This window comes from Coenobita brevimanus, chromosome 75 (assembly GCF_032717465.1).
Source record: "Coenobita brevimanus isolate Jiangsu-jjx chromosome 75, ASM3271746v2, whole genome shotgun sequence".
NCBI classification, from domain to species: domain Eukaryota; kingdom Metazoa; phylum Arthropoda; class Malacostraca; order Decapoda; family Coenobitidae; genus Coenobita; species Coenobita brevimanus.
Genome location: NC_137028.1, coordinates 3781389 through 3805587, shown reverse-complemented (window position 1 = coordinate 3805587; position 24199 = coordinate 3781389). Strand labels below are relative to the sequence as shown.

At 41.0% G+C, this 24199-nt stretch overlaps 1 protein-coding gene across 1 annotated transcript in view; it reads left to right on the top strand.

Annotated features, from left to right (window-relative positions):
• Positions 1 to 2245: 2245 nt before the first annotated feature.
• The window catches only part of alphaSnap (Alpha-soluble NSF attachment protein), a 34244-nt gene continuing 12290 nt past the window's right edge, over positions 2246 to 24199 (top strand). Inside the window, exons 1-3 of the mRNA XM_080278857.1 lie at positions 2246 to 2387; positions 11056 to 11252; positions 22352 to 22458. Coding sequence (XP_080134983.1) covers positions 2296 to 2387; positions 11056 to 11252; positions 22352 to 22458 — 396 coding nt within the window. The 5' untranslated portion in view covers positions 2246 to 2295. The remainder of the gene's footprint in view (positions 2388 to 11055; positions 11253 to 22351; positions 22459 to 24199) is intronic.

The window sequence follows — 24199 nt, the reverse complement described above, 5'->3', positions numbered from 1 at the left end:
AAGATGGAAATTATGAAAGGAAATTATGATGGCATCTGGTACAGATTATGACAATGTGCTGTGTAATTTCCTGTGCTTGGAACTGGGGCAAATCGCAACGGACAGCAAAGTCGTGGTGCCTCTAAAATACCGCTTATGATGCTTTGCAAATATTACTACCAGATGGTCAAGGGACTTGCTCGTTAAATACCTTCTGGTGTGTGAGAGAGAGAGAGAGAGAGAGAGAGAGAGAGAGAGAGAGAGAGAGAGAGAGAGAGAGAGAGAGAGAGAGAGAGAGAGAGAATCTTACAGTGACTAGATGATGTGGATGACATACTTCTCAAGTGGGAAGCTGTCGGAAGGTTTGCGTGATCAAATCCATACAGGTCACTGCAAACACTTATTCCCAAATTACAGGAAATTTCTATTGTATAACGAAGTGGTGGCAGCACAGGATAGGCTTTCTGTCTTCCAATGAGAAAACTGACTTAAGATCTCTCCCTCTTCCAAAAGACATACTCTTTTTGAGCAAGCATTATCAAAGAAATATTAATACGCTGATGTTCAAATACAGGAATTAGGTAGAGGTTTTCTCTCATGCAAAACTGTCACGAACGCACGATGGTCTCCTACAACTTCAATATCTCGCATATTGTACGGGCGGCTAGGCATTTCAAGGAGGGGGAGGGGATTCCCTTGAAACTGCTCGAAATTACGCTGATCTCCAAGGAATTACTACTAAATAATTATGTCTATCTATCTGTATACCTAGGCTGCTTCCCCCAAGGAAAGGGAGGTAGCCGAGACAGGACGACACACTCCGCATTTACTCATCCATTCAAACACATTCATTCGCATCTTAGCCCCAAAGGGGAGAACGGACAGAGCCTCACCGCACCACATCGCACAACTCCCCTAAATATGTATAATACAAAAATATGAGTACCGGTATACAGTGTATATATATATATATATATATATATATATATATATATATATATATATATATATATATATATATATATATATATATATATATATATATATATATATATATGTGTGTGTGTGTGTAATTTATATGCTTAAAATCTCATGTTCACATGAGGAAAAATAAAAATTCAAGTGCTGAGGGCTGCCATCCCCCCCCCCAACCTCGTACGCTCATATCCTACAAGCAGTCAGAAGAAAAGGGGTGTGGCTGGATTATATTGCACGTTAAATTTAGATAATGATGACTTAAATGACATTTAGCTGATGGGATGCAGTCTAACTTACCTTCGTAAAGATTTTGGGTCATTACAGCAGTTTTGATTGTAGTTCAACCGGACAGCCTCACTGTGTGACGACTACAAATGACGCTTGAGTCGTGTAATTACCCAGGGACGCTTCTATCACGAAGTAAATATTTAGCAGAAGCCGCCACTGGAATTCAAGTCTTTAGACGTGGCTTCTGTTTATTTCTCACCTCTGGCTGACACTTTTTTTTCTATGACACTTCCGTCGCAGAATAACTCATCCCTACCCCCCGCTTCCCGTGAAGTGCACTAATGCCCCAGAAGTTCGTTAATAACCCCAAGGGTCATTTGCAATGGAAATATCACAGAACAAAAGCGTTATCAAGTGAGATATAGACAGAAAACACTTCAAATTACTTGAATTTCAATTGTGGCTGCTGCTATTACCCCAAAGTTAAAATTTCAGTGTTCATAATTAAGCTGCTGCCAATGCCAAAAATTATATTCTCTCGTAGCAGCTGAGAGAGTGATCCTATCTAAAAAGCACAGTAGTAGTGATTAAAAAGCACAGTAGTATAGAAGTAGTAGTAACTTTTAGTAGTAATATCTGCGTTGTCGTCGTACTGTAGTATGTCACTTTTATCCACGTGCATCGGTTTATCCTTTCTCATAACCATTAAATTTTCTTATTTGACATTCGATATTCATTAGTGCACTTATATGCAAAACTGGGAAAGATGAGATTAGACTGCATCTAAATTTGCGCACTGAAACACTCTTTGAAATGTGATACACTACCACTTCTCACAGTAAAATTGCATGTAACGCCATCTATTGAGAACAACAGTAATGTAATCGATTAGTCAATACAAAGAATAGACTCCTTGACCCGGGGAAAGAAAGATTTCCGTACCTTCCTAAAGCGTTTTGCGTAGCCTATACTGGGCAAAATAAAGAACTGGATCCTACAACTGACATATACTGATGACGTTTCATTCGCTTATACATGAAAGCAGACGAGCTGTGTCACTGCAAACCGAAGTGTGTTCGTGATACGTGTCGGTAAAATAATCGTTCCAGGATGGCTGACGCTGAACAGAAAGCGAAGCAGTTGATGATGGAGGCCGAGAAGAAGCTGTCTTCTTCAAAAGGATTTCTTGGATCACTGTTTGGGTAAGATAAATTAGCGAGACAAAATAGTTTGGTTAGAGAGGGGGGTGGTTCCTAGGCCCGAGGTTGTATATGAATATATTTTCGTCGAGCGTAAGTGGAAGGAATGCTCATTAGCTTAAAAGGTGAGTTATTTGGATCCAATGTGTGGTATGACTGAGTACGTAAGGTGGACTCATAAAATTATATGGGTAAGGAAGAGGAATCGAAGTTCCTTGTTACAGTTGCCAGTAGCTTATTCTGGTTTTCTTTGTGGCATATTTTGGATTTAAATACGATTACAGTAACGCGTATTTCCAGATTTCTTACTGGAATGAAGTGTTGACAGAAGCCTCTGTTAATTTTAATAGATTAGTGTATATATATATATATATATATATATATATATATATATATATATATATATATATATATTAAATGTTCATTAACATGGTGTTCCATGATTTAACTTCGTACTGTGTATATTTTAGGTATTATGGAATATGAAGTGATTTAATTTAATCACCAAGTGTCATTTTGCTGACCTTCATGATATTTTAATGGATGTTTCCTGTCTGATGTGTATAAAGATTTGCTTCATGATCTCATCTGCCTGCACCATCCCATGATAATGTGATGATTACCAAGTGCTTGTAAAGCATGGTACTGTTTTGGTGCATTATCTAATGGACATTTTGGTTTCCATGCTGTGAGGTACCGTAGGTTATAATCAATGGGAGTTGGGGGCATTGCCTCCTGTTAGGTTTCAGCACCTCTTCATTTAGGCTTCTACTGCTATTTATGGTTTTTATATTGTGTATATTTGAGTTTGGTGTTATGGTGTCTGTCCAGTTGGCAGGCTCAGCATTAATCATGCTGTCGGGCATACAGACTACCTTCTTGAATATTGCGAAATAGATATTTTTTGTTTGTTCTCTTCAGCATTTTTTGTTTGCTCTCTTCAGCATTTTCTGTTCAAAAATTAAATGTTAATCATGTTTATTGAATATATAGTTTATCTATACCTATTGCCTGATGCCGTAATCCCTTAAGGGGTGGCCACAAAGAAATTGCCTCCATGTTGCCCTGTCCTCTGCCATTTGACTTCCCTCCCCCCAGCGCAAACCCCCCTCTCATATATCCCTCCATCTCATCCTCGGCCTCTCCCTTCCTCTCCCCTCCCCCCCATCACCTCACTCACATACACTGTCCTTGTTAGTCTCACACTCCATCCTGTCCACATGGCCAAACCACTTCAGTGTATTATTTTCTCCCAGTACATTCTGTCACATCCACGACAACACAACACTCCTTGACTTCCTCATTTGTTAGTCTGTCTCTCCATGTAACTCCACGTGCTCCTCTCAGATAACTAATTTCCACTGCTCTCACTCTTGTGTCCCTCCAACAAGGTCCAAGCATCACTTTTTTTTTTTTTTTACATGTCCAACCCTGGGCAAAGGCTTCAGTGCCTATTCCCAAGTCCCAGTTCTTCCTACATCACCACATGCCACCACTTCGGCACTAACACCCACCATCCATATTGAATACGTGCTAGGGCTGTCTCATATAGGACTGGTTTACTGGTATCAGCGGGGGTACTTTTATGACATGTCGGTGGGTCATTTGGTAGATCAGATAAGTCTGCTATTTATGAAATTCAAATCCTTAAACTGTTCCCTGGTCCAGCCAGGATTTGAACCTGGGTCCTTTAGGACTGCAAGCTGCCTCTCTGCCGATTCTGCCATCGCCTCCTGTTAGAGTTTGTATCACAATATCTGTACTGTACTATCATGCAGTGCCTTTTTTACTTCCATACTCACTTCCCTGTTTCTTATCACAGATATCAAAGAACCAGCAACCTTTCTTCCTTGTTGTTCCCTTTCAAGCACTTCATCTTCCAAACTTCCATTCATGTTCATCACACTACCCAAGTTCTTAAATGTACTCACATTTTCCATTTCCCCATCATCCAACCCCACTGTTCATTCAGTTACTTCATTTCTCTCAAAGTCTATAACTTTACTCTTCCCTACATTCACCTTTAGATTCTGTTTCTTACACACTCTCCCAGACTCATTCACTAAGCATTGCAGTTCCTCTTTTTCTTCACTTAACAATACAGTATCATCTGCAAACAACAGTAAAGAAAGTTTCCCAACACTGCCTTCTCTCCTTAGGACCGCTCCAACATCCACTGCCCTACCTTTAACCCGATCCATATACAGGTTGAACAACCATGGAGACATGACACATCCCTGTTTCAGTCCAACATTCCATTAGGAAAATTCACTCAATTCACTGTCCTTATGCACATCAGCCTTAGCACCCCTATACATACTCTTCATGGCTTTCAAAAACTTCCCATTTACACCTTATATTCTATATATTTTCCCCATTCCTTGTCTATCCAAAGTCATATGCTTTCTCCAAATCCATGAAGCCACATACTGGTACAACTTCTTTCCCTAAAAACCTTTCCACTAAAGACCTAAGGATGAATACCTGATCCAGACAACCTCTTCCCATCCTAAAACTTCCTTGCTTTTCTCCAACTAATTCCTCTGTTATTTCCTTAACTCTGTCAATAAGTATCCTGCCATACACTTTTCATCTTGCACTAAGAAGACAAATGCCCCTATGATTACCACACACTTGTTTTCCCCTTTTCCTTTGTACAGTGGAATAATTATACCTGACTTTCAGTCATCCAGGACTCTACCTTCCTCCCAGGCAAATATGCATGTCTTCCATGTCCATTCTACTACTATCTCTCCCCCATGTTTCAGCTTTTCACCATACACACTGTCAGTTCCTTGGGCTTTCCCCATTTTGACTTTCTTCTTTGTTTCCACTTCTTCCATCCTACTAAACTCTTCCTCCCTTCTCACCTCCCTTCTCCTCCCAGCCATTCCCCAGACACTTACACTTGTATTACTTTAATTGTTAGTCATTAACTGTTCCTTAAAGTGTTCTCTCCATCTGCACAGTTTTCCTCCCGTCTTCGCCATCAGTCTACCATTTTTATCTTTCACTCCCCTGCTAACCTATTTATTGCTCTGTCTAACTCTCTGTACCTTCTTCCAGAACATTTTCTTACATTCTCATCAGTTTATGCTCAGATTCCTTCCAAATTCTTCATCCAATCTCTTCGTACTCTCTCTCTCGTAGCTACTAATCTTTTCACCTCTTTCTTCCTCTCTATGTATAACTCTCTCCTCTGTCTCTCGACTTCCTCTATGCCTCTACTTCCTGTTGACGCACTGTATGCTTTCATATATTGTGCCAGTTTGTCTTACCTCTTCATTCCACCATGCTGTTCCTTGCACCTTCTTTCATCTTCTCTTCATCCCACACACTTCCTCACATGCTACACAGCTTTCTTCTGTGAATATCTTGCACATACCTTCCATCTGCTCCAGGTCACATTTACCCAATTGCTCCACTGCTTCTTGCTTACATTCTGCCGTTTTTCCATCTTCTTGCAATCATTCTGCCCTGCTTGTATGAAATACTTCCTCCTCTCCTTCTCTCCTTCCATTCCTCCATTGCACTTGAACTTAAGTTTCACCACTGATAAGTGGTGGTCAGAAAGTCCACTCCCCTGACCTCTGTATGCTTACATACCATCTCATTGTGTCATCCACACACACACAATCAGTCATTGCTTTCCATTCAACCAGTTCACCACCCACCCTGCTCATCATTCGTCACATATACCTGTGGATCATTTTGTGTCTAAAAGAGGGTATTGGCTATAACCAACCCCTTCCCCTCACAGATGTCTACTACAACGCTGCCATTCTCATCCACTTAACCCTTTAACCGCAGGCATTGTTTTGACCTGACTGGCCCCCCCTGCGGGTGTTCCAGCCAAAATGTAAACAAACTTTAAACCTTTATGACTGCACAGACTAAAGCTAGAGCGAAAAATAAGGTACCATTAGAAAGTACTAACCTTCAGCTTTGCAATGATGTAGGTTTCATGACTTCGTTGACTTTCACTGGACGGGCAGTGCCATTAGGAGTGAGCGATCTAAAATCACTATATTTCGCCCCACACACCATTACCAAATGCCAACCACACTTTGATAATAATACTATAAACATATATGAACACTGCACATAAGCAACGTTGGGTCTGGTTAGTACTTGGATGGGTGACCGCCTGGGAACACCAGATGCTGTTGGCATCCCTACGTCAAGTGGGGTTGGTGGAGGATTAGTGCCCCTCCCTGTAAAACATTTAACTCTAAGCCATTGGCCACCCCATTTGGGATACATGGCGTCTGGCAATGGATGGATGGGACATACGATAAACACCCAGTCTGTGTTCACTGAGGCAGGTAAAAGGCACTGTAATTGCCCGCACTTCACTGCCACATCAGCGCCATTGTCACTCACAAAGCTGGACAGTTACTGATGCGTGTTTGGGCAGGGGTGGGGGGGGGCCTGGGGGGTGGGAGGAGGGAGGTAGGGGTCAGCTGGAGTGAAAGAACTTAATAGCTACTCTCCCTTGAAACAATTGGTGCGCGGAAAAAACGCTAGGTATTCAAAATATTCACAAACATTCCAGAATGACACCTGCGGTTTGGTCCAGTTTTTGCAATGTCATTCTGGAATGACACCCGCAGTTAAGGGGTTAAGGCACAACCCATTCACCACCTACTCCATCCACCTTCACATTCCCTACTTTTCCATTCATATCTCCAGTCAAATACACTGTGTCATTCCTCTCTAACTTTTCCATGTGTGCTTCCACATTTGCCCTGAACTCTTCTTTCACTCTGCTTGCACGATCTTGTGCTGGCACATACGGTACACACACACAGTCGCCCACGTTTGTATTCCCACTTTCAATCTTACGCACACAATCCATGAACCAGCTGATTCATACTCTCTCCAAGGTTGGTACAGTAGAAAGAGAGGTAGCACCACTCCCATTGAACTGAGTAGTGATGAAAAGTGATGATAAAGGTGATGGAAGAAGTAAGCAGCACCATCTCTTAAACCAGTCTACGGATATTGTCTTCCCTTTTAGTAGGCATCATTGCATAATCTGCATATGCTTAATTTTAAATATTTAAATATTTTCCTTCACAGCATTCATCACTAACTTCACTCTAATCTTTGGACTTCTTACATTCACATCACATAATGACCTCATTTGTATTGAACAAATGTGGAAACTCATTTGCCCTTTCTTACTCCAGTATTGATATTGAACCTCTCCCTCAATTATCAGAGTATTCTTATACATGCTTTAGTACTACTGTATAATGAAAAACACTTTACAACATTTATCACTTCACTTTTTACATTGTATCTACTTCATACCTTCCATAATTCTTCCCTGTTCACTTCCCCCCCCCCCACTCCCACCTCTTTTTTTTTTTTTTTTCCAGATCTCTGAATGCCAAGTACTGTACAGTACATCTTTCAGTTGTTTTATTCCTTCCACACTATCTATCTAAACTTCAGATATTTGATCCACCATCCCCTAGCACTGGAAAATTATATGAAAGAATTTTCAGATGCCACTACTCTAATTACCTGTCCCCACCCCATAGGGGCCAAGGGACGGGTATTGTTTCCACTTGGTTTGTCTGTCTGTCTGTCTGTCTGTCTCAACAACTTTACCTGAAAACTACAAGTGTGATTTTGACTAAAATTATAGGGATGATGGGCAATGGCCTTCTGATCACCCTATTAAATTTTAGGCCAAATTGGACCAAGGCCTAGCCTGTAGGCCAAAAAAAAAAAAAAAAAAAAAAAAAAAAAAAATCCTTTTTGCGTCATAGCTCCTTTCAAATTCGTCATACCGACGTGAAACCAATACCTAAAGGTGGATATTTCAAATCTGCATCCTATAACATGCCTCATTACATCAAGGGGATCATCCCTCAGTTATCAGTAGAGGAGTCAGTGTCAGGTGGGTAGGTCATAAAATTTCAAATGGACATAAAATCTGTGGTAGGTGGTGGCGACCATCATCCACACACTTGATGTAGTGCTGCCTGCTGCTTCCTTAGCCTTAATCATTCTTTTTCTGTGCCTGCCCTCCTCCCTTCCTATTTCTCCCATCTTTCCTGTCACTTCTTATTGCTTTTCTTTCCTTTACAGGTGGCTTTACATCAAGTGACAAGCCAAATGGTTTCCTGTAAGTCAAGAAACCATTTACAGTGCTGGGTGGTAACCATATAACCAAACCATACTTGCTCCATACGTGTCAACAAGTGGGTTGGTGGAGGGTTAGTGCCCCTCCCCATAAAACAAATAACTCAAAGTCAAATGGCCACTCCTTACAGGATTGTGGCATTTGGCAATAGATAGATAGACATAAAATCGTCAGTTTTCACCCAGTTCACTCCAAATTATGTGACATCTCTGACTAGATATCTTGTTGTGTTTATACGTCAGCACTAAAGTGACTGCTGGGGACGAGTTGGGTGTGCCTTGGCATCGATTCCTGTTCATATGTGCTCCATTTGATCACAGCTAGTCACTGTTAAGTGAGTTGTTATTATTTTTATAAAAACATGGTACTGGTAGATTAAAACTACTTTTAACCAAGTCATTAAATTAGTCGATAAAGATGGCAACATCAGGATGATAAGAATGCAGGTATTTCCTGAAATTGTATATTTATATATATTGTGTGCTTTACAGACATCATAGTGTTATGTAATAACGCTTCTTTGTTCTTTTCAGGTTTTTCTCGTGGGTAATGCATCATGTCATGCTGTCATGGGTGATATGTGAAATGTCTTGAATGTTGCATTATAATATGGGAATTTAATCCTGTTAAGTGATAATGCTTAATCTCTTGAAACTAACTGGGAAATTATCTGTACTGCATTGTGTATTTGCTCTCTTGTATTAACATAACTAACTAATATATCTGTGTTTGTGTGAAGAGAACTAATACTGTCTTCAGTACATTGATGTTTCTTTTTTTTTTAACTCTAGCTAAGAAAGAGACAGTTGTCTGCTGCTCAGTTTATGGCAGCCCCCATGTTCAGTCCTTTAACCTTGAGGTCACAGTTAATGACCTCGTCCCAGGTCTTTTTAGGTCTATCCCTCGCATCCCCACCCTCAGTATTAGCGACTCTAACTTTCTGTACCCAATTATCATCCCCCATCCTTTCCACATGCCCAAACGACCTCAATCTACCTTTCCTCATCACAACACCAATACACTCCAATCCCATCCTACCTCACAACTCTTCCATCGTAAACCTAACCCCCTCAGGCATTGCACTCAGGGACGCACCGCACATCCACCTGATCATTGTCATTTCTGCACGTTTGAGCCTGCGAATATCCTCTTCCTTTACTGCCCAGGTCTCACTACCTGTATATACAGCATTACGCTCCTAACACATGTTGCATACAAAGATCCCCAAGCACGTAGGGAGAGCCGTCTCATCGTCAGGAGAGGCAACAGCTTCCTGAACTTCATCCAACCACTCCTCATCCTTGCCACAGAGCTAGCTCCAGCCCCACCTCCAGCAGACAACATGTCCCAAGTAACAAAATTCCGAAGTAGCAGAACAAGCTGTTGATTTTTTCTTTGCTCTCTGTTTATTTGTGACTAGATACTTTAATCTGGCTTGGAGTAGCTGTTAACGACTAACCTCTGCGTCATTCTCCCCCCTACCATCAAGCTGTCATCTCTCATATAGCTACCTATCAGCCCCATCCCTCTTTATCCTTGGTCTCCTTCTCCTTACTCGCAACACTCTCTCAGTTAGTATCTTCCTCTGTTCTTTGTACATAGCCAAGCCATCTCAAAGTACTTCTAATACTTTCCAGCAGCACAATGCTCCTTCACCTCCTCATTTGCCTTTCTGTATCTCCATGTAACTCCACATAATACTTTTATTTCCACTGCTCTTTTCCACTTCTTTTGCCCTTGACTTGTGTCCTTCCAACAGAATCCAGGTTTCACCTTCTTGCATTACAGTAGAGTAAGGATCACACTACTGCCATGCAGCTGCTATACTGTTTTGCTTTCCTTAACTGCCCATTGTTAGATGTTAAAGTACAGTATTACACATGGAATTTCCTAGTACTCGAAATTAAATAATGTATACTGTAATGTCACAGTACAGGGTTATATAATGTAAGGCAATAGGTTAACAGATCCAAGTACTTGTGAGAAATTTGCCCATCATGACATTCCTCATATTCCAGGGGAGTGGAAGTTTTATTTTTAGGTTCAGGTACTCTTTCTGTTATCATTGCTTAATAATATAATGGGATATATGGTGTCTGAGAATAATGAGATCATGGTGGTGCCTACATTAAATGACATGCTTTGATAACCTGTGCAGTCTGTGACAGAATTTACATTCCACCGTTTGTTATAATCTTCTCACAAACTGGGATGATTGTTATGTCTTAAACTGTATAGTATTGGTAAGACACACAGTGTAGGAGAAATTTTCAGGTCCAGTATGAAATTAGGTCTGTATTCCAGTTTAATTTGGCATTGCCTTAAGGGTCTAATATAACATGAAGATTAATATCACATGTGTTTTATAACTTTTGCTTCTTTTTCATGTTTTCAAAATAGAAAGCTGCAAGCCACACTTTTTTTAATATTGACAAAGTAATTAAGTAAACAAACAGCCTTTGCTGAGATGGAAAAATTCTTTCATGAATTTGTCAATGCAGCATTGATTTTCAGAGGGTCTACGAAGGTGGATGAAGCGATGGATCTGTACCAGCAGGCTGCCAACAAGTTCAAGATGGCCAAGAAATGGGGAGCTGCTGGCCACGCCTTCACTGAACTTGCATCGCTTCATGCCAAGGCTGGATCACGCCTTGATGCTGCAACTAATTATGTGGAAGCTGGAAACTGTTACAAGAAGACAGATCCAAATGGTATGTAGAATACTCAGTACTTGCAGCCCTTGATATAAGTCAGGGATGTGTTTCAAATTGACAAATGAGCTTCATGGTTAGCAGTGGAACTTTAACAGGCAGTTTTCATTTACTGGAGACTTACTAAGCAAGCTAGTAGCAACCACAATTAAAGCATCTTATATAAAAAACTTACTATGCTTATCTCATATGCTTTTGCTGGGTTATTGTGAGAGAATTAATTCTGTCAGTTTAAGGATGTCTTTTTGTGTTTAGCTTTTGCTGCAGTCAGATGATTTTATTCAGTTTAGAGTGCTGTCTAGTAATGCAGCTCCTGCAACTTCAGAAATATCTTCTTTGATGAACAAAATCATTTGAAGATAGCAGAAATAAAGTAAAATGTGCATATTGAAGAGTAGTAAAGAATTCTCTGAAATTTAAATTTCAGTACAGTATCTGTACTATGGCACAAAAGAAGAAAGCATACAATGAATGAATGAGAAATAGGGGAGTGGAAGAAGTTGAGAGGCGGAAGAGAGAGTTATATGTAGAAAGAAAGAGAGGTGAAAAGATTAGTAAGAGAGAGTAAGAAGAGAGTGGATGAGGAATTTGGAAGGAATTTGAGTGTACAGTGGAGGGACTGTAAGAAAATGTTCTGGAAAGAGGTGAAAAGAGTAAGACAGGGTGGAAGTGAAGTTAGCAGGGGAGTGAAAGATAAAAATGGTAGATTACTAGTGGAGAAGGGAGAAAAAGTGAGGAGATGGAGAGAACACTTTAAGGAATTGTTGAACATAGAGGATGGAAGTAATGCGAGTATAAGTGGCTGGGGAATGGCTAGGAGAAGGAGGGAGGTGAGAAGACAGGAAGAAATCAGTAGGATAGAAGTTGTGGAAGCAATGAAGAAAGTTAAATCGGGGAAAGCCCCAGGAATTGATGGAGTGTGTAGTGAAACGCTGAAGTATGGGGGAGAGATAGTAGTAGAATGGATGTGGAAGATGTGCAGATTGGCCTGGGAGGAAGGTAGAGGTCCGGAGGATTGGAAGTCAGGTATAATTATTCCCTTGTACAAAGGAAAAGGGGAAAAAGAAGTGTGTGGTCATCATAGGGGCATTTGTCTTCTTAGTATAATAGGAAAAGTGTACGGTAGGATACTTATTGACAGAGTTAGAGAAAGAACAGAGAAATTAGTTGGAGAAGAACAGGGAGGCTTTAGGAAGGGAAGAGGTTGTGTAGATCAGATATGCATTCTTAGATCTTTAGTGGAAAAGTTTCTAGAGAAGGGAAAGAAGTCGTATGCGGCTTTCATCGATTTGGAGAAAGCATATGACAGGGTGGATAGACAAGGATTGTGGAAAGTGTTAAGAATATATGGAGTAGAGGGGAAGTTGTTGAATCCTGTGAAGAGTATGTACGATGGTGTGAAGGCTGCAGTGCATGTGGATGGTGAACTGAATTTTTCTCTTTGAAAGTTGGATTGAAACAGGGATGTGTCATGTCTCCATGGTTGTTCAATCTGTACATGGATGGGGTAATAAAAGAGGTACATTGTAGGGTAGTGGATGTTGGAGTGGCCCTGGTGAGAGAGGATAGTGTTTGGAAACTCCCTGTACTGTTGTTTTCAGATGATACTGTGTTGTTGAGTGAAGACGAAGGGGAGCTGCAAGGCTTGGTGGATGAGTTTGGGAGAGTGTGTAAGAAACGGAATCTAAAGGTGAATGTAGGGAAGAGTAAAGTGATGGTCTTTGAGAGAGGTGAAGTCAGTGCATGTACAGCGAGGTTGGATGGTGAGGAATTGGAAAATGTGAGTACGTTTAAGTACTTGGGTAGTGTGATGAGTAAGGATGGAAGTTTGGAGGGTGAAGTGCTTGAAAGGGTACAGCAGGGAAGAAAGGTTGCTGGTTCTTTGAAAGCAGTGATAAGAAACAGGGAAGTGAGCATGGAAGTGAAAAAGTTACTGCATGACCGTATTGTGATACCAACTCTAACGTATGGAAGTGAAGCTTGGATGTTGTTGGAAGGGCACAAGTCAAGAGTGAGAGCAGTGGAAATGAGTTATTTAAGTGGAGCCTGTGGAGTCACATGGAGAGACAGGGTGACGAATGAGGATATAAAGGAGCATTGTGGTGTGGATGTGGATGTGATAGGAAGCGTTATGAGGGACACACTGAGGTGGTTTGGCCATGTGGAGAGGATGGAGGGTGAAAGACTGACGAAAAGAGTGTATGTGAGTGAGGTGGAGGGGGAAAGAGGGAGGGGGAGGCCGAGGATGAGATGGAGGGATGGGGTGGAGAGGTATATGAGAGAGGGGGATGTGAGTTGGGAGCAGGGCAGTGAAATGGCGGGGGACAGGGCGACTTGGAGGCGATTTGTTTGTGGCCACCCCAAACGGGATTGAGGCGTCTGGCAATAGATAGATAGATAGATAGATCTGTGGAAAACTTGTCTTTCATTTATTTTATTTTCTTCTTCTTCTTATTTTTTTGGTGGGGGTGCCCACCATCCACTCAACTCAGTGTAGTGCTGCTTTGGGTGTCTGACCTATCTTCTCTTCCTTCCTTCCTCTTCTGTCTTTCTTCATTCTTTCCTCTTCCCTCTTCTTACGGGTGACTCTACACTCCCTCTTCTGTCTGTCTTTCCTTCATTCTTTCCTCTTCCCTCATCTTACGGGTGACTTTACACTCCCTCTTCTGTCTTTCTTTCCTTCATTCTTTCCTCTTCCTTCTGTCTATGGGTGACTCTACAGTGAGTGACAAGCCAAATGGTGTCCTGTACACTAGGAAACCATTTATTGTGCTGGGTGGTAACCATATAACTAAATTATGGCACCTAGTGGTTTAGTGGGTAATTAAGGCACTGCAATCAAATTGAACCTTTGTAGGTTTATTTCCAAATGGAGGTTGGGGTTTGTTGCATACATAATGCCACTCAGGAATGATTGAGGCTGATCACTCTCATCTTAAATGCTAGGACCAACTTGCCTAGCCCTGGGCTTCTGTGGTCCTCATGGGGGCAACATAGGACTGGATGATGGATGGATGGATTACAAAATAAAGTTCCTCTTCAGAAATTAATAAGTTATTTATATGTGTTGCATGTCCTTTCCTCTCCTCCATCCATCTTTCCTTCCATCCTCTTCTGTCTTTTTTTCCTTCATTCATTCCTCGTCTTTCTGCCTACGGGTGACTTTATACTCCCTCTTCTGTCTTTCTTTCCTTCATTCTTTCCTCTTCCCTCTGCCTGTGGGTGACTCTACACTGATTGACAAGCCAAATGGTTTCCTGTACACCAGGAAACCATTTACTGTGCTGGGTGGTAACCATATAGCCAAATTTTGGCGCCTGGTGGTTTAGTGGGTAATTACGGCGCCCCTGTCGAATTGAGCCAGTGTAGGTTTATACTCAAGGAGTGGTTGGAGTTTATTGCTCATGTAATACCACTCAGGGATGAGTGAGGCTGGTCACTCTCATCTTAAATGCCAGGACCAACTTGCCTAGCCCTGGGCTCCTATGCTTCTCATGGGGCATTGTAGGATTGCATGATGATGCATGTCTGCATTCAGATTTTGTAATCTAAGTCTTTCCAGTCATCTGATTTTTCTTTTTGCTGAATGCATGTATTTGTTAGCTTTTGTGTTTTGGCTGCTTCCTGGTTGAGTCATTTCTGGCCAAGCTATGTTTGTTTGTTGTGGTGTTTATGGAAGCATGTTGTACTGTATTTAAATATGTTTGGTTTGTTATATACACTCATTGTCAGTTGTTTCCTAACTTTTTCTGTATAGTGACATTTTTTAAATCAGTATTTTAATGGTTGTGACCCCAGGATCATCTGGATGTGAACTTGAAATTTTGCAATCCACCGTCCTCCTTCCTTTTATATAGATAGATAGATAGATAGATATTGGAGAGGGGATGTAAATTGAGGGGAGGACATCATAATAGCAGGGGATGGGTGACACAGAGGTGATTTGTTTTTGGCCACCCCTTGCAGGGTTAGGGCATTTGGCTGTAAATAGATAGATAGCTTTGTATAGTCATGCACTGCTGCCTGGTTATAGTGCAGCCACCATGTGAACCCTCTCCATCATCACACTGTATTACCAGTATCAGGCAGTTTATACAGATGAGGAGAGTAATCTCTTAGTCTGTAACCAGATGCCTTGATTCCAGGAGGAGTGGCCTTTTAATGGTAGCTGTAATTGATCCCTCCAGGCAGAATGAAATATGCAGGAAATGAGAAAATTTATGAAGCACATAGGCACTGTGTATATGTTGGCATGTCTAGGGCTTGGCTTCAGAGTATTAAAGTCAGCTATGCAACCTTCTGATTACCATATTGGTACCATAATTGCTAGCTGGGTTTTGAATTATAAGACTATAGGAGCTGTTGACTTCAGTTGCACTTCCTAACATTATTACACTCTATGCCTTTTTTTTTTTTTTTTTTTTTTTCCCTCCAGTGCTTGAAGATATTTGGTCTGAAAAGAACTATTGACTTCAGTTATCCCACTTAACACCATCATATTACTTTTAGGTTTTGATTGGTAGGTGTTTTTTAGAGGTATTCAATTCTTGGGATTATTGGCCTTCAGGTTGGTTCTTCCTAATAAACTTATGATTAGAACTGGGACTGGACTGAGTAGCAGAACAAAATCCACCAGATTTGACCACTCAGACCAGAACCTTAATAGGGGCAAAGTCCGAATTTTTTTCAGATACCATAGTGTTTGTCATTAATTTTGCTCATCTTCCCCTATTCTCTCAAAAACTGGAACCTGACTGGATTTTGCCAGAGTAAGCCTACCAGATCGGTTTTCCAGAACAAGGGTTACAGTACATTACTAGAATTAGCCTACAGCATCAGACTGACTAATTGAACTGCAGCTACCAGAACTTGATCAAACGTGATTTTTGGAAGGTGAGCTAAACGGATAGAACCAGATCTTACCAGATTTTTAGTGTTGGATCCCAGCTCTACTGTTGATCATTTGTGTGTTTCATTGGTGGACATTTTTCCAAGCAATCGTTATACAGCAGACCTTCAGTATGTGATGAATTGCTAATCTGTCTGTCTATCTATCTGTTGCCAGATACCATAATCCCGTAAGGGGTGGCCATTTGACATTGAGTTTTACAGGGAGGGGGACTAACCCTCCACCAGCCGACTTGCTGTTACGTAGGGAGCAGGTATGGTTTGGTTATATGGTTACCACCTAGCGTTGTAAATGGTTTCTTGACTTACAGGAAACCATTTGGCTTGTCACTTAATGTAAAGCCACATGTAAAGGAAAGAAAAGCAATAAGAAGTGACAGGAAAGATGGGAGAAATAGGAAGCGAGGAGGGCAGGCACAGAAAAAGAAAGATAAAGGCTAAGGAAGAAGTAGGCAGCACTACATCAAGTGAATTGCTAATACAGTGACAAAATGCCCCCCCCTCCCCCCAAGATATATGATAAAATTCTTGCATGGTATGATATGATCCCATGCAAAGTCTCATTGGTCGATATACGATTGCTGTTTTCACATTTACAATTGCCCTCACATAAGTCTACGGTTGTTTGCTAGTTCCAAGATGACATTTGCACTCATTACTGTTGGGTGTGTTAGCATCAGTGATAGAACAGCAGCGTGGTGTTGGAACACAGGCTGCTGATGAAGTGCAGTGAAGTGAAATAACTATCAGCTGAGGTGAGAGAGACCTATTTTTAGGCTTATTTTTGTCGGTAAGCAGGAAATAAAGTGTAGTGAAGTAAAATAACAACCAGTTTAGTTGAGCTGGAAACTTGTTTTTCAACTTTGTTGGGTGGGTGACTCACGTCCGAAAACATATCTCCATTGAACCCATGTTATAATTGATGATATATGATGAACCATTATGCAGTGAATTTTTTTTTTTTGATATACCCATATTGTAAAATGGGGGCATGCCGTACTGTGTGGCAAGTGCATGCATGCGTACATGTGTATGTACTTGAACTTGCCATTTCCTCCTCTTTATAGTCCTTTAACCTTTGTTCTTGTTCCTCCTTTCCCTCATTTTGAGGTCATTTTGTATTTATTTTTATATTTTTTTCCCCAAGTTACATTTCCCTTTCATGCTGCTGTGCCACATTCTTTATTTTATCATTATCATTGTCATCATCATCATCATCCTGATATTTTTTTGCCATTGAAGAGTAGGGTGAGGTAGGATCCAGAAAGCAAGGAAAGAGAAAGTAGGAGAACACACTGAAGTGGGCTAGACACATGATAACATTTCATTCAAGTCCCCCGAAGCTTGGTTTCACTTTACAAACCCAACCATCAACACTTTTTTTTTTTCTTTCTTTCTTTCTTTTCTTTTTAGATGCACTTAACGTACAGTTCACATATTCATATTTATTGATGTACTCTCTTTGTTGCACCAAGATTCCCCTAATGGGAATCGTACAGCTTCCAAGAAGCAGGCCAAGGCCCGGGGACGCTCCCAGAAGGAACTCAGTGAGGTTATGTTATTATTATCTCTTTTCATGAGTGAAGTTGGGGCAGTGGAGTAATAGATATTCAGTACTGTCTGTGTGGTTATGGCATGCTGGGTTGGGTGTCTAATTTATTTTATTTTTGGTAAGTATTACCAAGTTTCTCATGGTGACCTGGGGAGGTTGTTTCTGTCTCTATTTACGTTCATATATAAGGGAAGTAAGGTTAGGATTATGGTGATGTTGATTGTCCTCTATCACAGTTCCTGTACCTTGCAAGTGGTTACTTTATTTCCTCCATTGGTTGTGGAGTTGGTCTTTAAACTTGGACACTTGTCGCTCTGGCATTGGCATACCTCTCGAGGTTGATGGATGGATGTTACACAAAGATTTACAGTATATATGGTATGTTCTGTCTTGGTAGTCTTTAATAGCATTTCCCCAGCCAGCTTCATGAGCTATAATATACAAATTGACACAAAAGGTAGTAACGTAGCTTTTACTGAGGTGATGAAAAGCGGGTCTTACATTGTTCCTCATTCTCTCCCCCTCCCCCCCCAGATGGTTTAGAGGAGTAGACTGTTAATCATGTTTAATTTTTTTTTTTTTTTTTTTTTTTTTTTTTTAAATACAAGGAAGAAGGAACCAAAGGCCAGGAGCCCACAAACCATTCCGTCCAAGAAAAAACAAAAACTATACAAAAAGGAGCCAAATTCAAGATCTGTTCATTTCAAGATGCCTGGACACACTGTGTAAGACTGGAAATTGTAGGAAGTAGGAAATACAGACAGAAGGAGACAGTTCCAGAGTTGACCAGTTGCATAAATGAAGGACTGGGAGTAACGGTTAACTCTTGCATTAGAGAGTTGGACAGAAAAGAGATGATAGTTTGTTGCTAGACGGGTGCTACACACCCGTCGTAGAGGTGGAGGGATGCAAGCAGACAGTTCAGAGGAGCAGTGACTACCGAAGTAGTGATAGAAAAGTGATAAGATGCAACAGTGCGGTGAAGAGACAGAGGCTGAAGGGAACCAGTAAGAGGAGGAGAGGTAATGAGATGAAAAGCCTTTGACTTCACCCTGTTGAGGAGAGCTGTATGTGGGGAGCCTTCCCACATGAGAGTTGTACTCTACACGGGCGAATAAAACCCGTGTAGAAAGTCAACCTTTGTGCAGGGGTTAAGAAGGTACGGAGTCGGCTTAGCACCTAATCTCTTGGAAGCTGATTTTACAAGAGATGTAATATGATCTTTCCAAGATAAGTCCTGAATGAATGAAACCCCAACCATGCTCAAGGATGATGCAGGATTGAGCTGGATATTATTAAACATTAGTGGGTTCTCCTGTGCAAGATTTTGTCGGGTTAGAGGATTAGACTGTTAATCTTTAGATTGTGTGTTTGATCCCAGCTTTAGCATGGAGTGTTGTAGTTTGAGAATTTGATTATCTTGAAAATGTCATGATTGCTTTTCCGTTAGATCCATCAACATCCTCATAAAACCAGGTGAATTGACGTAATTTTGAAGACACTTTCAACTGAAGAGGTTAGAACACAGTAGTCCCTACATATTAACAAGGGTCACATAAGACATCACTGTGACTGGCAAAAGCTATTAATAATTGGCATCTCTCAAAGCAGCCACTGCATTTGTAATACAATAATACTATATAATTGCCTGCTAACCCTTTGCTGTGCCCCAGAACATCATCAGGTATTAGAATCTACGGTACTTGAAGTATAGTTTGAGATTATTTAAAAATGATATATTGCACAGCGGGTTGTTAAACCATCTCAAAGTATGCTTCAAACAGGTGTATTTTGAGATGTTATATTAACCCTTCAGCTGCAGGGGTGTATTTAACCCTCATTGCTGGTGCAGGAGATATAGGAAAAATAGGGTGTTTTCACAAGCTGTTTTGACCCACTTAACCAAACATGTTCAGATTTTAGTCACACACATATTCCAATCTTTCCACTAACCTTATAAAGAAACTGAAAGGTCCGTAGGTGTTCTAGTGTTGGAGGGAGAGTTAATTGAAAAGGAGGTGTTCTGTGTGGTTGGAGAACATGGATTGCTCAGGCAGGCGTCAGGCAGCATTGGAAATGGCAGCCACACCACATGCAGTATGAAGCTTAGGAGGCGACTTCCGTGTTTATTACACAAAAAAAACAAGCTTTTTTCAGTTATAAGAACATCTATCTCACAGTAATATGGTTGGATATAACCTCATCCATCCATCCATCCATCCATCATCCAATCCTGCATTGCCCCATGAGGAGCGTAGGAGCCCAGGGCTAGGCAGTTGGTCCCGACATTTAAGATGAGGGTGACCAGCCTCACTCATCCCTGAGTGGCACCTACAAGAGCAAAATCACAGGCACTACACTTAGTGCTAAACAAGCCATGTGAGTGTATTAGTGATAGAGGCGACAGTATAATATTTTGGTTATCATTTTTGAATTTGTCTCGCTAAATATATCACTTTTTATCACCTGTTACTACAGAGTCATTTACAAGGTATTGAAGGAATATTATTACACAGAGTTGCCATGTGAGGGAAAAATATATAGCACTTGACTTCACCAAAAATACCCTGTAGTCATTTATTTACCTATTTTTCTACCATTTCTTGCTAGTAATGGACTTACAAGGCAATCTTCTGTCTCTGTAAGACCTTATCTTTCATCATACAGAACTATAACAGTCCAGAAAAACTCTGAAGCAAGCATCACTTCATTTTTGCTCATGTGTAGTGTAGTGCAGTGCAGTGTCACTCAACATTGTCTCCATACTCATTATTACACTATGTTTATCTTCAGCCATACTATAACAGGTTACAGTATTACACATATGTACATTATTTCCTGCAGTATTCTGATGTATGGTACGCACATAAGCCCTCTTAGAGCATCACTTTCACTTGTGTGTAGCACATTGCATTGTTTGTCACCCTTGTCTCTGTATTCACTGTTGTACTAATTTTGCATTTTGTACATACTGAACCAGGATATTTTACACACATGTACAATCTTTTTTTGATCCCTAGAGGTTAGATGTGTTAGTTATGGCAGCATTCTCCCATACAGTGGTTGACTTTGTATTAGGCACACATAGTCACACATGCTCAGGTTGTCTTTTTTCCCTTTCACTTCCACATTCTCCCCTTTAGAGTCATTGTCAGAGGTGTCACTGGGCGGTAGGTGGCACCTCATAGATGGCTGGGCACTCTTTTCGTCCGGTTGGGCAGGGGGGATGAGGAGTAGTTAAGAGGAGGGCAACATCCACATTCAATGGTGGCCAGTGAGTGAATGGTGCAACATCTTTGGGCAGGCTAAAGGGGGCCTGTGTTAACCACTCATTGAGCATAAGCAAGAGATAGGTGGGAATAATGGAGCACATAAAACAAAATTTCCTGCAATCTTCTGGGGGGACCATTGCAGCTGCCCTCACATTCCTTCCAGAAGGAGTGTTGCAGGCTGAGGGTTAATTTGTGAAAAACTGAAACTGTAGTTAGCAGACTAGCAAATATGGAGGGTTAGCTGTTTAGTCTGCATAGGCCCTTCCATATGAGGTGCCCTTCGTAACCAGCATGAAAACACTTCAATTTGGGAAGAATAATCAAGTACATCATCATATTGGAGGGTTAAGATTAGCACCCAGTTGCTGGCATGTGAGGTTGTGTGGCTGTCTTTTGGTATATGGGAGAGACTCTGGACCTCAGAGAACAGTCGTCCATGAGCACTGATTGGCAGTTATTTTGGATGGTGAACTGCTTCCAGACTTTTGACAAGCTTCTGTATTAACTGAGATTGATTTATTGTGAGGTATGATTATTTTGTTTACTTATCATTCTTTATTTTGATGTAAATTTACTTCCATATGATTTAATGAGTGTTGTCTGTAGTGTATAGCTATGTTTGCTTCCCTTTTATTTACCAAGTGTTGTTTATTATAATGTACTTATATCTTTGTTTACCTAGTACAGTAAAAGTCTTCCAATCCATCCACCAATAACCCGAATATCCCAGTACTCCAAATTATTCCAGGCAAAATTTATCAAAATTTTCTGGGCTTTATCGAAGGATTTATCTGATCTGGACTTGCTCTTGGACTTGGATGTACCTGCCTGCAAATATTCAGCTACACTTCTGTGGCCTTCCAGTGAATAAAACAATAACCCATATCATTTTAAGTGCTTATTTAATGATCATGTACATATTTCTAATGTTTTCAGAGGTTCCTCCCAATAGTCTGAAAAAAAAAAAAAAAAAAGAAAGACCCTCGGTCCCCTGCCATTTGGATTACAGGACTTTTATATTATTATGTATTGTAATGTTTCTTTACATCCAAATTATTCAACATCCTGTTTATTGTGATGTATATTTATCTTCTTTACTGAATGTCATTTAATGCAGTGTACTGTTACTCAAAAAAGTATCCATACTAAAGTGACATGAGTCATTTTGACACTACAGGTAATGAAATATGGAATATAGACGCTGTTCGAATCGCTCTGCTCATTGTGGAGTCCTGCTTTCACATGAGGAAGGATATTTTTTTGAGCAAAAGTACATTTATCACTGTTATTTTTTAATAATTTACTGCAAGATTTGTCTTGTTTTCCTGAGTGTTATTTATTGCGAAGAATGCTAATTTTCTTTGTAGAATCGGTTAACTGTCTGCTGAAGGCCATCGAGATCTACACAGACATGGGCAAGTTCACCATGGCAGCTAAACATCATCAGTCCATTGCAGAGATTTATGAAACTGAGGTAAGAAATTAACCCATTGAATTCAGTTACATCAGTAGTAGAAGTAGTAGTAGTTGTTCCTTAGGCAGTCTGGCCAAACAGCCCTGAGTCCCTAAGGAATGTCATGATCGAGACCGGGCTTTCCCACAGAGCTTTCAAGGAGTGTATATTGTGTTGTTGGCATACAGTAGGTGCCTGACCACCTGGGAGTTAAATCAGTTGTCGTTTATTGCTGTTATTTCCAAACAAGACACCAACAAGGGACCTACACTTGGGTACGCTGTGCATTCTGGGTGAAACTAAGCAGTTGCAGTGTCCACCCGGGAAACAAACCTCTTCATATTTTGCTGAATTCTGCCTTGGGGAAGGGCTCTGGTCTGATCCTGGCAAGGCACTGCCTTCCATGAGGGAGCGTTGTTTCCCTGTGCTATGTGCAAACGAGGTCTGTTCAGAAAGTATCCAACCCGAAGTTCTAAAAAAAAAAAAAAAAAAATCCATCCTCTTCTGTCTTTCTTTCATTCTTTCCTCGTCCATCTGCCTATGGGTGACTTTACACTCCTGCTGTCATTCTTTCCGTCCTTCTTTCTTCTTCCTTCTGCCTGTGGGTGACTCTACACTGATTGACAAGCCAAATGGTTTCCTGTCCATCAGGAAACCATTTACTACGCTGGGTGGTAACCATATAACCAGATTTTGGCGCCTGGTGATTTAGTGGGTAATTACGGTGCTCCAATCGAATTGAGCTGGTGAAGGTTTATAATCAAGGGGTGATTGGGGTTTATTGCTCATGTAATGCCACTCAGGAATGAGTGAGGGTGGTCTCTCTCATCTTAAATGTCAGGACCAACTTGCCTAGTCCCGGCCCCCTACACTCCTCATGGTGCAATGTAAGATTGGATGATGGATGGATGCTAACGTGTTGAGCAAGAACACTAATCCCCCTCAAAGTAGGCCCCTTTTGACTTGACACACACAACCCAATGTTCTTTCCACTTCTTGAAATATATTTCAAAGTCGGTTTTGGGTATCTCCTACAGGTTCTTCATTGCATTCATCATGAACTCTTCTCTTGTCTCAAATCAGGAACCCTTTAAGCAGAATTTTGAGCTTGGGGGATAACCAAAAGTCATACGGGGCCATGTCTGGTGAGTAGGGAGCCTGCTGGACCAACAAGATGTTGTGCATGGCCAGAAATTCCCGAATTATTTGATAAAAATGGGTAGGGGCATTGTCATGGTGCAGCTTCTGACTTGCTGCTTTCTGAAGGTCTGGTCTCTTCTGCCGAACAGCATCATGAAGACGGCAGGTAACACTGAGGTAATAATGTTTGTTGACAGTCTGATATTCTGGTGTGTATTCATGGTGCACAACACCATCGTAGTTGAAAAAAAACTGTCAAATTGCATTTCACCTTGTTGCGGACCTGTCGTGCCTTTTTTGGCCAAGGCGACCCTGAACACATACACTGGGATGACTGTGCTTTGGTTTCTGGGTCATACCCGTACTCCCAAATCTCATCTCAAGATAAGTTTTCAGAAAGTCTGGATTGTGATTTTCACACTCCAACATGTCTTGAGCAATGTTCATCAACAGAGCTTGTTGTTCATGCGAAAGGAACTTTGGAACGAACTTGGTGGCAACACTTCACATGCTGAAGTCATCCGTTAAAATTTCATGTGCTGACCCATCACTGATTCCAGTTTCATTAGCAATTTCTCCGACAGTCAACCAGTGATTTCCCATAACCAACTTGCAGACTTTC